The sequence below is a fragment of the Pantherophis guttatus genome, chromosome 5 (genome assembly GCF_059756535.1).
Source record: "Pantherophis guttatus breed Tessera chromosome 5, ASM5975653v1, whole genome shotgun sequence".
NCBI lineage: Eukaryota > Metazoa > Chordata > Lepidosauria > Squamata > Colubridae > Pantherophis > Pantherophis guttatus.
In genome coordinates, this window is record NC_142067.1 from 118251894 (window position 1) to 118265385 (window position 13492).

Below are 13492 nucleotides of genomic sequence, written 5' to 3' on the forward strand. Positions count from 1 at the left end.
ATTTCCCTTTTTATAATGTCAGCCATGGGGACCTGTGGAACGGCAGCGCATTTGGGCAAAGAGATTTGAGTTTGGTTGTTTCTTTTGCAGTTGGTTCTCAGGGGTCAGCAACCTGCGGCTCTGGAGCCGCATGTGGCTCTTTCACCCCTCTGCTGCGGCCCTCCGTCACTCAAAATATGCGTCACAACTGCCAATGTGCGACACCCGCCGGCACACGATTTACTGAGCTTTTCAATAAATGGATAAATCCAAGAAAAGAAAAGTTTCAGAAGAAAACAGAATGTTAAATTCAAGTACATAAGAAATAGTCAGGCACGGGAAGGGTTTTGTGGCTCCCGGTGTTTGCTTTTCTGTGGGAAACGGGTCCAAATGGCTCTTTTGAGTGTTTAAGGTTGCAGACCTCTGCTCTATCCGAACTAGATAACATCATCGGTACTAGTACTAACACTGATAATATTACCTAGTTTGGTAATGAAATGTCTGCAAGAAACAACCAAGCTCAGAGAGCATCAAGGAGCCCTCATTTCAACTCTGAGCTACAAATATTCTCCTTTGTTAAATCGATCACTGCCATTCAAAGCCCAGGTCACTGAGAGCGGGACCGTGCAAATGATTTGCACTGCAACCACATCCTGAAGACAAAAACTATACAGCAAAGAGGCAGGATTCCCACACACCTAACCTATAATGCAGTTGGTTTTGGGCGTAGTGTCTACCAGAGCCATAATAATTTGGAAATCAAAATTTTTGGCTTATTGCACTAGATGTGAAAAAAAAACGCCAAAGACTATGGCTTGCTTTTAAAAGTCAGACTTGAACTAAATTGTCTCTTACACAAAGTATCAGTTCAGTCATAGCTTTTTTTCTGGAGTTGAGCATTTCAGTTTTGGATTACAGAGAGTCCTTGAATTATGGCTATTTTTCTAGCAAACCTTTGAAGTTACAATGGCACTGAGAAGAGTTATTTACAACCACTGACAACCATTGCAAAATTCACTTGGTCAATTGATCATGATTTGGGTGCTTGGCATCTATTTATGATGATCGCCACATCCAATGATCATCATTTGCAACCTTCCCAGCCAAAGCGATGTCTTGCTTAACGACCGCAGTGATTTCTTCAAAAACCACAGCAAAAAAGGTTGCAAAATCAGGTAAAGTTACGTGATGTTTCACGTAATGGCCGTACCGCTTAACAACAAATTTTCCAATCCCTACGGTGGTCATAACTCAAGGACCATCTGTTCTTTAAAACTAATGCATGGTTAAAACGAATTGGGGTAAAATACAGACAGTCCTCGACTTATGACCACAACTGAAATTTCTGTTGTTATTAAGTGAGACATTTGTTAAGTGAGTTTTGCCCCATTTTACGACCTTCCTTGCCTCAGTTGTTAAGCGAACCATTGCAGTTGATATGTTAGTAACCCGGTTGTTAAGCGAATCTGGCTTTCTCATGGATTTTTGTTTGTCAGGAGGTCACAAAAGGGGATTGCATGACCTTGGGACACTGCAACCGTCATAAGTAGGAGTCAGTTGCCAAGTGCATGAAGTTTGACCACTTGACCATGGGGATGCTACAAAGGGTCATAACTATGAAACCACTTTTTTCACTTCCGTTGTAACTTTGAATGGTCACTAAATGAACTGTTGTAAGCCGAGGACTACCTGTAAGGCATTTTTAACATTCCAACAGTTAGTCTACCAGGCTGTCCGAACAACCAAACACTCTTGTTTATTTTTAGCCAACTCTTTATAAACAAGGTTTTCTAGAGCGCAGGACACGACTTTCAAGTTTAGGAAAAAAAAAACGTTACTATATTTTGCACCCAAATATTTATAGTAGCCACGGGTAAAGAAATAACTTGTAGAAGCTTTTAATTCAGGGCATCCATATTATGAAATCGTTCCTGCTCCAACCACGGGGGCTCTGGGCCAGGGATGATGGGATCTGCAGTCCGGCAAAAAAGGAGAGACGTATGAATTTCGCACATAATTCAGAATTTCCCATAATTCTGGGATCGGGGCTAGAATCATGAGGACAAAGATTGTAGTTTCAGCCCTGTCATTGCAGTGGAGGGAGGGGCGAAATCGTTCCCAAATTTTAGAAGCCTCCAGCAAGCAAATACGGCCCAGGTAGGGCGGCTCCTTGCACAAGGCAGGTTAAACGGAAGCCATAGACACCTTCGCTCTTCCATTTTTTCCACAGAGAAACGTTCTCAGTCCTCCCTACATATTGACAGAAGTTGTTCATTTGGGCATAACCGAAAGAGACAGAATCCTCTTGGACGACTCATGTGAGACAAGAGTGAACAGCCCACACCAGGGGTCAGCAACCTTAAACACTCAAAGAGCCATTTGGACCTGTTTCCCACAGAAAAGAAAATACCGGGAGCCACAAAAACCTTCCCGTTTCCTGAGTGGCCACAGAACCAGCATATGTAATTGAATTAAACGTTCTGTTTTCTTCTGAAACTTTTCTTTTCTTGGATTTATCCATGGTTGGCCTACCAGGGGTTGAAAAGCTCAATAAATCACGTGAGGGCAGGTATTACACATTGGCAGTTGTAACACATATTTTGAGCGACAGGGAGCCGTAGCAGAGGGATGAAAGAGCCACATGTGGCTCCAGAGCCGCAAGTTGCTGACCCCTGACCCATACAGATCAGTGACTTCTAGCCAATATCCTCCAGGAACCTGGGATTACAGTATCAGTAGTGACAGATCAGGTACTTTTAACCATAATATTGTAAGACGCCCAGAGTTACCCTGTGGTGGACGGCCAATACATTTTACAAATAAATAAACCATGGTTTATTGAACTCGGACTAGCCTCAACTGGCTTAACACATTTTAAAATGTTTTTAATAGGTTTGTTATTGTTTTTTAATTATGGGGCCAAACACATATATATCTTTTTAACTGTATTTTAATGTTTGTATTTATGTTTTCACTTTGGCTGGGCACCGCCCTGACTCCTCCGGGAGAAAGGCGTATATAAATCTGATAATAAATAAACAAACAAACAAACAAACAAACAAACAAACAAACTGCAGGCCATGTTAAGCCCTCAAGTAAGATTGTGCCAAACAACAATGAGACCACATTATGTTGTGTTGGGTGTCACCAAAAGTCTAGGCCCACCAGGAATTTTCACCCATGGAAGAATAATTCCAAATTTTCCAACAGCAACCCACCCGAAACTACACAGCAAAAGAGAGACAAGGCCTAGATGAACAAAATTCAGGGAGGAAATCGAGGCTCGGCAAAACCTTTTCCAACCGTTTGGAAAACTTTGTTTTATGACTGTTGCTTTTAACCTTTTCTCTGTTCCTTTTGAGAGAGAACGGGGACTTCGTTTATCAAAAACTTCATTTCCATAGTAACTCTTTGCCCCGAGATATTTCAGTCATTCCACATATGAGCAAACGCTGAATACGGGCCCTTGTTTTACAGATGAAGCCCAACTCACAGATCTTTTTCCCCATTTAAAAACCAGATTCAGTTCTTCACGAGGAGGGCGAAGAAGGGAGCCATTTCAAAGGTTGCAAAACACAGTATTTTTTTTTTTAAAAAAATGCAGCAACCGAGCTGATCCGACAACTCAAAATTGCTTTGCCGCCGAAACATAAAGTTTCGGGAGTGTCACTCAAACGTTTTAAAGCCTTTTTTAGATGATTTTAGGCGTTCTGTCAAATCTGTGCTGAGTCATTAGCGGACAGAGGTTTCTTCTCCTAGGTTGATCTGACCACGTATTTCAGAGACTGAATTGGGTTTTGTTTTCCATGCAAAAGACACCCACCTAACGGCAGCCTATTTGGAAAAGCGTTTTATCCTAGAGACTTGATTCAATAAACCCTGAAAAACCTAAATATGCAGAATCAACTGGCCACACTGTCTGGCTTCATCGTTCTTCCACCTCCACCGAACAAAAAGTCCCACATGATACAGGGAGCTGCTAAGCTTCCAAATCGTGTTTGGAGCTAGCCGACAATACCTGTTCGACAATCCATGCAATCTCGCCACAGATTTATCAAGTTTATTACCTGCTGAGTGCAGCCAGTCAACTTGAGAAAGAAAGTCAAGTTTATCGTGGAACGGAACTTAAAAGGAATGTTTTCTCGTTTATTTAATTTGATGTAGGCCTTATCGCTGAGCAGAAGGCAGTAGGCAGGCCGCTGGGCAGGAAATCAACTTTTTCGAACTACGTCTTTTACGCAATGAGTGAGGGTAAGGGTCTTCGAGATTTTTTTTTTTAATTTGATTTATATGCCGCCCTTCTCCGGAGACTTAGGGCGGCTTACAATGCATTAAGCAATAGCCTTCATACTTTTGTATATTTTATACAAAGTCAGCTTATTGCCCCCACAAACTGGGTCCTCAATTTACCTACCTTAGAAAGGATGGAAGGCTGAGTCAACCTTGAGCCTGGGGAGATTCGAACTTAAAGTAATTGCAGACAGCTGGTGTTAATCACAATGCTATTAGTCTGCTGAGCCACCAGGCCCTTTATTTGCAGCGTAACCCTAAGCAGGGGCCGCAATCGTGGTTTTCATGGGTGTTAAACCAAGGTTTGATGCACAGAGATTCGATCCAAAGATGACAGGACGCATTAAGTGACGGCATAATTCAGCTGGAAAGGACTGGTGGGGGGGCGGGGTGAATGGAAAGTAATAGCGCTTCAAAGAGGGTATTTATACACTGTTCAAATTCACCCTCTTTATTTTCCGAAGCTTAAAAGTGTCCCTCGTTTTAGTGACCAGCGTGGCTGATTTATAACCCTCCGTTTCAAGCAGATCTAGTTAAACCTTTTCAAGCAAACCAGAGAGAAGGAAACAGGATGGCTAACTTATAGAAAAATCATAACCAGCAAAAACAAAACAAAACAAAACAAAACACATACCAGTGTGAGTTCGCAGGTGTGCTTTTAAGTGGGAAGATTTCGTGTACACTTTAGTGCAACCTAAGATAGAAAATCAGAGAGAGACATTAAGTATCAAGCACATTTATGTGTAGAAAACGGTAACGTTCACCATAAAACTGTAACACGGCTGGTAGTTCTAATGGGTGGGCCTAATATATTTAAGAAATTTATTCCAATTTCTAGCTTTTGCCCAGAGCAAAAAGAGAGCTGCTAGTGTTGCACACAAATCACAATCAATCACACCTAAATTTTCAGCTCAATACATTTACCGTCCGAAACATGAATTTGATAAATAAATAAATAAATAAACATGCAAGTTCAGTTAATCAATCAAGAATCTTATAATTATGCACCTCACGTTTTATCCACTTCTATAATAAGCTATGTGTTCAACAGCAAAATCAGTTATTAACACGTAACAGAATCTGTTACCTATTTGGGAAGACACACACCCTTTATTTCAACCTATTTCTAATTAAATCGCAGAAAAAAGACATCAAGGAGCAGAAACGCAGCAGCCAAAACATGAAGAAAAAGGTGAACGCACTTTTCTTCAAGTAGCTATGGCTGCTAGTTTTCCCCACCCTAGTGAGCAAACTACATTTCCCATCATTCTGAGCCAACAAGCTCACAGGAACGTTCATGTCTGAGATGTGGGATGCTGGTTTATGACGTTGGCTTACATTTACATTCAAACCTTGCATGTGCTTAAGGTACATTATTTTATTAAACGTTTTCTTCTTTTGACACCAGATGCAAAATGCTCTATTCGAGCAGATCGGCTGGCACGTTGCACAAGAGAAAGAAAACATTTGGAAGGGTTTCCAGAAAGACACTAGCGACGAACGGGCCCGTTTCTCGGAGAGTTTGTCTCTCCGCCTTCCTCAAGCTTACCAGGGTAGTCACAGTAATGAATCCGCCTCTTCTCCAAGTCGGGGTTACTCCTCCGATTATATCTGACGGTTGGGATGCTCGGCGAATTCATGGGGATGCTCGCGGTCAAGTTCGGGTTGTGGATGGCCAACTTGGAAGCGATGGTGGCAGCGTAAGACGGAGGCGGTGTTAAATTTTGCATCATTTCCACCTGCCGGTCGGGGCTGCCAGGTTCCGAGCTTGGGGGCGAAGGGGGGAAATAGGTGGCTGGCTGCTGCAGAAACTGGCTGGGCATGGCGTACGTGCAGGGGGGCACCCCATGGAACTGTTTCATGGAGGTCTGGGGCATGGCTGGAGAGAGGGTGTTGAGGCCTGTCATGGAGGAAGACAGGGAGACGTTGCTAAGGGAGTCCATCCCCGCTCCATTCGGCAGGTCTAAATCGGGAGAGCTGAGGAGCTGGTACAGCTGGCCCTGCTGGGGCCCGGGCACAGAGAGGCCTAGATCTGAGGCAGACATCTCCTGCTTGATGAAGAGGCTGTTCACATCCGGCGCCTGGTGGGGGCTGAAGATGCTTGTAAACTCGGGGAGAGCCTGGGCAGAGGTGGGGACTACAGGAGGTGCCTCACTTTGGTGGTTGAAGGCACCGACCGGCTCTGTCTTGATGTGGGTTGCGGGGCCTCTCGGGGCTTTGAAGAGGCCCGTTCTCAGCTGGGACAGATCCGGTAGGTAGAGGTTCATGTTGACGCTGTAAGGCACCCCGTCACCATTGGTGAAGAACTGATCCACAACCGAGGCACTATCCCGCCGGTACTTTTTGTGCTCGGGGATGGGGGGCAAGGGAGGAAGCTGCTGGGTCAAATATTTCTCCATCTCGCATCGGGTCTGGATGAGAACAAAATCAGCCCAAAAAGAGAAACAAAGAAAGAGAGAGACATAAGCTTACAAACTGGAACCATTACGAATCTCCAACACATTACAAAAATCGAGCCCAGGATTAGACTTCTTACAAATTACACCGCCCTCTCGAAAAGCTACCCTCAGAAGTACGAAGAATGGGGAAAATTTACCCAGAAGCTAGTCAAAGAAACTCTAGTCTATTCCTGAATTAGATAACTCTTGAGTTATAACCATATCAGCCTAAACAGGAACAAAGATTAAAATTAAAATTCACCAGCAGGACTCATTTTCGGGAATTGTTCAGGTCTTGAATTAAGTTTTGCATTCCCCCCCAAAAAGGAGATCCATCATCCAGCCCAAATGGAAAGTTTTTCTTTAGTTACTTTTAAGAAAAGCAAGCAGAGGTAAAAGGATCTCACATGGATAGATGCATGCTTCACCTTCCTGCCCAGACTACACCTTCAAGAAGAGGCAGAGCGAACGATAAGAATAACTACCTATTAAAGCTGTTCGGTGCAAGAATCAAAAGTGAAAATTAAACTATTGGATACGTTATCTTGGAAGGCTAAATATAGCAAGTGATACAACTGGGTGGCAAAGAGTTTAGCTCTAAAAAAGCACTGCATGCCATTTTCTACATTTCATCTGGAGGATTTTTTTTTTTTTTTAATCAAGGCTTCCAAGAACGCAGACACCCTGCTGGTTTGGACTCTTTGGCATCTTAAGCTATTCAGGTTGTCCCCCTCTTCGTAAATAGATAGACGATAGGTAGATAGACAGATATGGTAGATGGATGGATGGATGGATGGATGGATGGATGGATGGATGGATAGATAGATAGATAGATAGATAGATAGATGAGACAGACAGACAGACAAAAATGATTTATATCTGAGAAGGAAAGAAGAAATAAAATCAAATAGGAAATCGTAGGACTACTTTTGTGTCACTTTTTAGGGGGGGGGTCTTGTAGAGAAGACCTCAATTTTCCCACAGGGAGAAGGCAAACAGCCAGGCGTGAAAATCTTGCAAAACAAGTGAACTGCGAGTCACCAAACATTTTGCTTTGACAATGTCACTGCGTGCCACCAAGATCCGGAGGCTTTCGCTTTCCCCAGGATGGCCCAGGGGTACCGGGGCAGGCTTTCTTCTTTCGAGATTTTCCCACCCACCGGGATGGACGGGGAGGCCCCTTCCTCAGACCGCCGCCTTCCCTCCCAGACCTTTTTGGAAGTTGGGGTCAACTTCCAGAAAGGGTAAGCGCAGGGGGTGGAAGAGATCCAGAAGCCTGACCTGACCGGGGTTTTCAGAGAGGGGGTATTTCAGCGGGGGCACCCTACATTCCCTTCGTTTGAGGGGCAGAGGCTGCCCCCCAACGCTGATCACCACCTACCCCCACCCACCTCCGTTGCCCCGGGAAGGTTCCTATCCTCAATCACCCAAGGCGCTGCGCGGATCCAGAGATTCCACGGACAGCGATGCAACCCGCAGAGAGCCAGCAGTGACGAACAAACCCAGATCGGTCTTCTACCTCGGGAAGGAACCCCCGCATTCCCCTCTGGCCCCCTACAGCAGGGCCAGGGCTGAGAAGGGGCTTTCTTGCGGGTCCCCCAAGCCAGCCCCCCACATCTGCTCGCCCGCCCGTCTGTCCCACCCGAGACTTGGTAGTACAGTGGTCTAAGGCACCCTGTTATTAAGCTGGTTATTAAGACCAGCTGCCTGCAATTACTGCAGGTTCGAATCTCGCCAAGGCTCAAGGTTGACTCAGCCTTCCATCCTTTCTAAGGTAGGTAAATTGAGGACCCAGTTTGTGGGGGCAATAAGCTGACTTTGTATAAATATACCAAAGGATGAAGGCTATTGCTTAACGCATTGTAAGCCGCCCTCAGACTCCGGAGAAGGGCGGCATATAAATCAAATTTAAAAAAAAAAAAAGACCACCTATGATTCTTCCCTCTTGCTTAGCACCAGCAAAATTGCTGGGAGGGGGACTTGGGGGGGGGCGACAGAAGAAAAGTCTCTGGCCCACCCTGAGCACGATTCTCCCTATATCTTCCTAGGGGTAGGGAAAGGGGTCTCCAGCCAAAGCCGCGGGCAAGCCAGCCTCTCTTCGCTTGCCATCGCGGGGGGGGGGGCACCGCTTTGCATGAACCCACCGGCTTTTTTTCATCCACAACCATTTAGGGGGTCCCGTCGCCCACGCCAAAAAAAAAAAAAAAAAAAAAAGCTGAGGGGAAAACTCCTCACGGGCGCTCCGAGTGGAAGCGGCGTTGCCCGAAAAGCGAGCGTCCCTGGCGGGTTGCGCGGCTTTTCCCACTTTAGCCTGGCCAGCTGTCGAGCCGGGGATCCGCTTGCAAAGGGCAGCCGGCCGAGCTCGCCCCCCCCCCGGGCCCCGTCTAAAATGACTTTTTTTGCGTGGGCGCGCGGGGCCGCCTCGCTCGGCCAGGCCGGGCAAAACACAAGGTGGCAGCTGCCGCCGCTCGCTCTCCGCCCGCGCCCGCCGCAGGGAGGGGCAGCGCGCCGGGGAAGCCAACGCCGGCACTCGGCCCGGGCCGAGCCGAGGGGAAACCCGGCCCGCCCGCCCGCCAGCCAGCCAGCGAGCTCCCCGTGCGCCCGGCCACGTGCGGAAAGAGGAGCCGCGGAGCCCGGCCGCGCTGGCGAGTTGCCCGCAGGTCCGAAAGCGGCTGGAACGGAGAGGTTGGGGTTTAGAGTGGGACAGACGGAAAGCCCCGTCCGGTCATCCTCGAGAAGAGAGGCCGGCGCAGCGGCTGCCCAACCGGGTGGGGGCCCCGCAGAGCCCTTTTCGGGACGAGCCCCTGGAAAGCAGCCGTTACTCCGTGGCGGAATGAGCCTCCTGTACACGCGGAAGACCGGAGGGGCTCCGACGGGACACTTTTCTTTTTTCTTTTCTTTTCCTTTCCTCCCCTTCCCTTCTCTTTTTCCTTCTTTCCCTTCTCTTTCCTTCTCTCTTCCCTTTTCTTTTCTTTTCCTTTCCTCCTTTCCTTTCCTCCCCTCCCCTTTCCCTTCTCTCTTCCCTTCTTTTCCTTTCCTTCTTTCCTTCTTTCCTTTTTTCCTTCCCTTTCCCTTCTCTTTTCCCTTCTTTCCTTCCCTTTCTCTTCCCTTTCCTTCTCTTTTCACTTCTTTTCCTTTCCCTTCCTTTCCTTTCCTTCTCCTTCACTTTCCTTCTCTTTTCCCTTCTTTCCTTCCCTTTCTCTTCTCTTTCCTTTCCTTCTTCCCTTCCCCTTCTCTTTTCCCTTCTTTCCTTCCCTTTCTCTTCTCTTTCCTTCTCTTTTCACTTCTTTTCCTTTCCCTTCCTCTTTCCTTTCCTTCTCCTTCTCTTTCCTTCTCTTTTCCCTTCTTTTCTTTTCCTTTCCTTCTTTCCTTCCCTTTCCCTCTTTCCTTCTTTTCCCTTCTCTTTCCTTCTCTTTTCCCTTCTTTTCCTCTTTCCTTTCCTTTCCTTCTCCTTCACTTTCCTTTCCGCTCGCCTGCCTGCTTGCCTGCCTGCCCCACCCAGCCCCAGCCCGGGCTTCGGCCGAGGCCGGGACACACCCAAACAGCCCAGCGGCCGGGTCCCGCCACCCGCCCTTTGCCCATGCCCCGGGGAACTCTTGTCCCAGAGCCGCCGCCGCCGCCGTCTCCGCCGCCGCCAATGCCAATCCCTACGGGCGGACGCCATCCTCACCTGCACGATCTCCTCTCCGGGCATCCGGGCAGCGCTGGGCTGCTGCTGCGGAGGAGGAGGAGCCGGCGGCGGCTTGAGATCTTCTGGAGCCGGCGGAGCGAAGATGGAGCCTTCCCGGCCGCCCAACACGGGCTTGAGCTGCGCGAAGACGGGCTCCTCGGGCCCTAGGCGGACGCTCATGCTCAACACCCGGGTAGCCATGGGGCCAAGGGCAGCTCTGCGGGAAGAAGGCGCCTGGCCCGCCCTTTGCGCGGCTCACGCCCTCCGCCTCCGCCTCCTGCTCCTGCCCAAGCTGCTGAAACCGCTGCTGCTGCTGCCTCCGCCGCCGCCGCCGCCGCCGCGCATCGGGCTCCTCTACCTGGCCGACGCCTCCCTCCTTCCCTCCCTCTTGGCGGACCCCGGCGCGTGCCCGCCCGCCTCTATTTCAGCGCCTCCACCCAGGAGGAGGCCCGCCCGGCGCCCCGCCCTGCCCTGCACTGGGGAGAGGGGAGGAGGAGGAGGGGGGTGAGGAGGCTTGCTTGGCTGGCTGGCTGGCTGGCAGGCAGCAGGAGGGGCCAAGAGCGCCCCCTCTTGCCAGGCGGGCCGCCACCCTCCCCTCCCCCCCCCCCCGCCACCTCAGTGCTGGGCAGCGGCTCCTCCCTTATTTAGTCTTATTTATTTATTTTATTCAATTGGTATCCCGCCCTTCTCCTAGTGGACTCGGGGCTGTGCATAGCCAGAACTAAAACACATCCCAGTGCAAAATTTAAAATTTTGAGAAGAATTACATGACTTGGGCCCAGAATTTAAAACATTCAAACTAAAACCCATTGACAATTTAAAAGGCTAAAAAAAAGGGGGGGGGTTTCACGCCAGCCCTGCTTGATGGAAAAGAAAAGTTTTCAGGGCACGGCGAAAGGCCCGGAGATCCGATATCCTTCGTATCTCCCGGGGGGCAAATCGTTCCAGAGGGCAGGAGCTGCCACAGAGAAGGCCCTCCCCCTGGGGGTCGCCAGCCGACATTGCCTGGCCGATGGCACCCTGAGGAGTCCCTCTCTGTGGGAGCGTACTGGTCGGTGGGAGGCTATCAGCGGCAGAAGGCGGTCCTTCGGGCCAGCAGTCCGCCTTCTCCGGCTGCCGGGCCGCCCTCCGCTGGGAGAAGCGGCAATCGGGCAAGGCAGGCCGCTCGGAGGCAGCAGCAGCAGCAGTGCCCGGTCCCACTTTCCGCGGGCAGAGCCGGGTGCTGCCAAGGCTGCGGGAGAGATCGCTGGGTCCCGCTGGCTGGCGTTCTCCTTTGCCCTCTGCCGTCATGGGGCGCCTCTTTTTGGCTTCTGAATCCCGGGAGCGCTGGGGCTGGGATCCCCCGGGTTAAGGGGAGGGGACAGGCTGGCCCTAGGTTGCGCTTCTGGGTTCCACAGGAGAGAGCAACGCTGGGATGCTGGGCTGCCCCGTGCCGTGTGAGTGCGGGACCCCCTCTCCGGCCGGGGAGGCAGAGAGGAAGCCCCTCGCCCAAGGGACAGAAGGTTCCCCAGGGATTTCACTCCATCATCATCATCGTCATTGTTGTTGTTCTTGTTGTTGTTATTATTAGCTAATCTTTAGTGAGATTCACAGCTTTTGAGGCTGGTTAATAGCTCAGCAGCTCGAGTCCTAACCAAGGACCTAGGAACTGTTAAGGTATCGTCGGAGGATGTAAGCTGTTACGAGTAAGATTTTTTTTGTAGAGTCTATTATTATTATTATTATTATTATTATTATTATTATTATTATTATTATTATTTTATTTTATTTTATTTTATTTTATTTTATTTTATTTTATTTTATTTTATTTTATTTTATTTTTGCCGTAGCAGAGGCAAGATGTGAAAGAAACGGGAGTGTTGAACCCTGCAGAAAATAATGACCCTCTGCCGTTAAGAAAGTCCCGGGAGGCTGCTGGCTTTTTTTCCCCCCCCAAAGAGGCTCTTAAATAGTTACCCAGAGCGGAGTTCCCGGGACCACAGTTCTGGCGCTCGGCCGGAGTTTTTGGGACACCCCCCACCCCAAGTGCTTTAACCACGGTCAGTTTAACACGGGACAAGCCAGCCTTCCAAATGTAGCCGGCTATCCGCCTTTCGTGGCCTGTTCTTAAGGAGGAACTTCTGCATCCTTGCAGTCTGGGAAGACAGCAAGAGGGTGTCGACTGTTTCCATTTGGACTGTTTTATTTTATATATAAATAAAATATGTACACATATTTTATATGTGTGTGTGTGTGTGTGTGTGTGTGTGTGTGTGTGTGTGTGTGTGTGTGTGTATATATATATATATATATATATATATATATATATATATATATATATATATATATATATATATATGTATGTATGTATTTTCCTATATATATACACACATATACATTTATATATACATATATATACACACACACACACACACACATAAAATATGTGTACATATTTTATAATATGTACATATGTGTAAATATGTGTGTGTGTGTATATATATATATATATATATATGTTTTCTTTTCCTTTCTTAGGCCTTTATGTGTATTTCTCTTTAGCCAGGTTCTTCCTACGTAAACCAAGATTTTTATGCAGCCCTAGTTCAGTGAAATCCCAATCCACTAGTTTCTAGCCTAGAAACTAGTGGATTGTGATTTCACTGAACTAGGGCTGCATAAAAATCTTGGTTTACGTAGGAAGAACCTGGCTAAAGAGAAATACATACATACATACGTACATACACACACACACACACACACACACACACACACACTCAGAAGCACAAAAGGCTACGATGCAAAATGATACACAAAGCCGAAAGTAATAATCGCACATTTCAAAAGCCCCTTTCCAAATGGGTGTATAATGCCAGCTCCCTACACATTAGAAACAGAATAACGTGTGTATTCCACCGAGGCTGAATTTTCCTTCCAAAGAGTCTCCATCCAAGCTGGGACCGGCTTTGCCAAAGTTATTGTTATTCTGGTAAAAGTTATTCTGTTAAAAAATTCACCATCAATCAATACATTCAACCAACGGAGGGAGAAGCCAGAAACATGTTTAGCCTCCAATTGCAACCGAGGCAAGGACCTCTTTGGAGAACAGATATAAGCTTAAGAAACCTAGTCGGGA

General features: G+C 47.8%; 1 protein-coding gene across 1 annotated transcript in view; it reads right to left on the reverse strand.

The window, feature by feature from the left end:
- Positions 1-10997, reverse strand: part of KLF5 (KLF transcription factor 5) — a 39708-nt gene extending 28711 nt beyond the window's left edge. The window contains exons 1-3 of the mRNA XM_034416892.3: positions 10378-10997; positions 5819-6680; positions 4904-4963 (exon numbers count right to left, since the gene is read on the reverse strand). Coding sequence (XP_034272783.2) covers positions 4904-4963; positions 5819-6680; positions 10378-10578 — 1123 coding nt within the window. The 5' untranslated portion in view covers positions 10579-10997. The remainder of the gene's footprint in view (positions 1-4903; positions 4964-5818; positions 6681-10377) is intronic.
- Positions 10998-13492: the final 2495 nt, after the last annotated feature.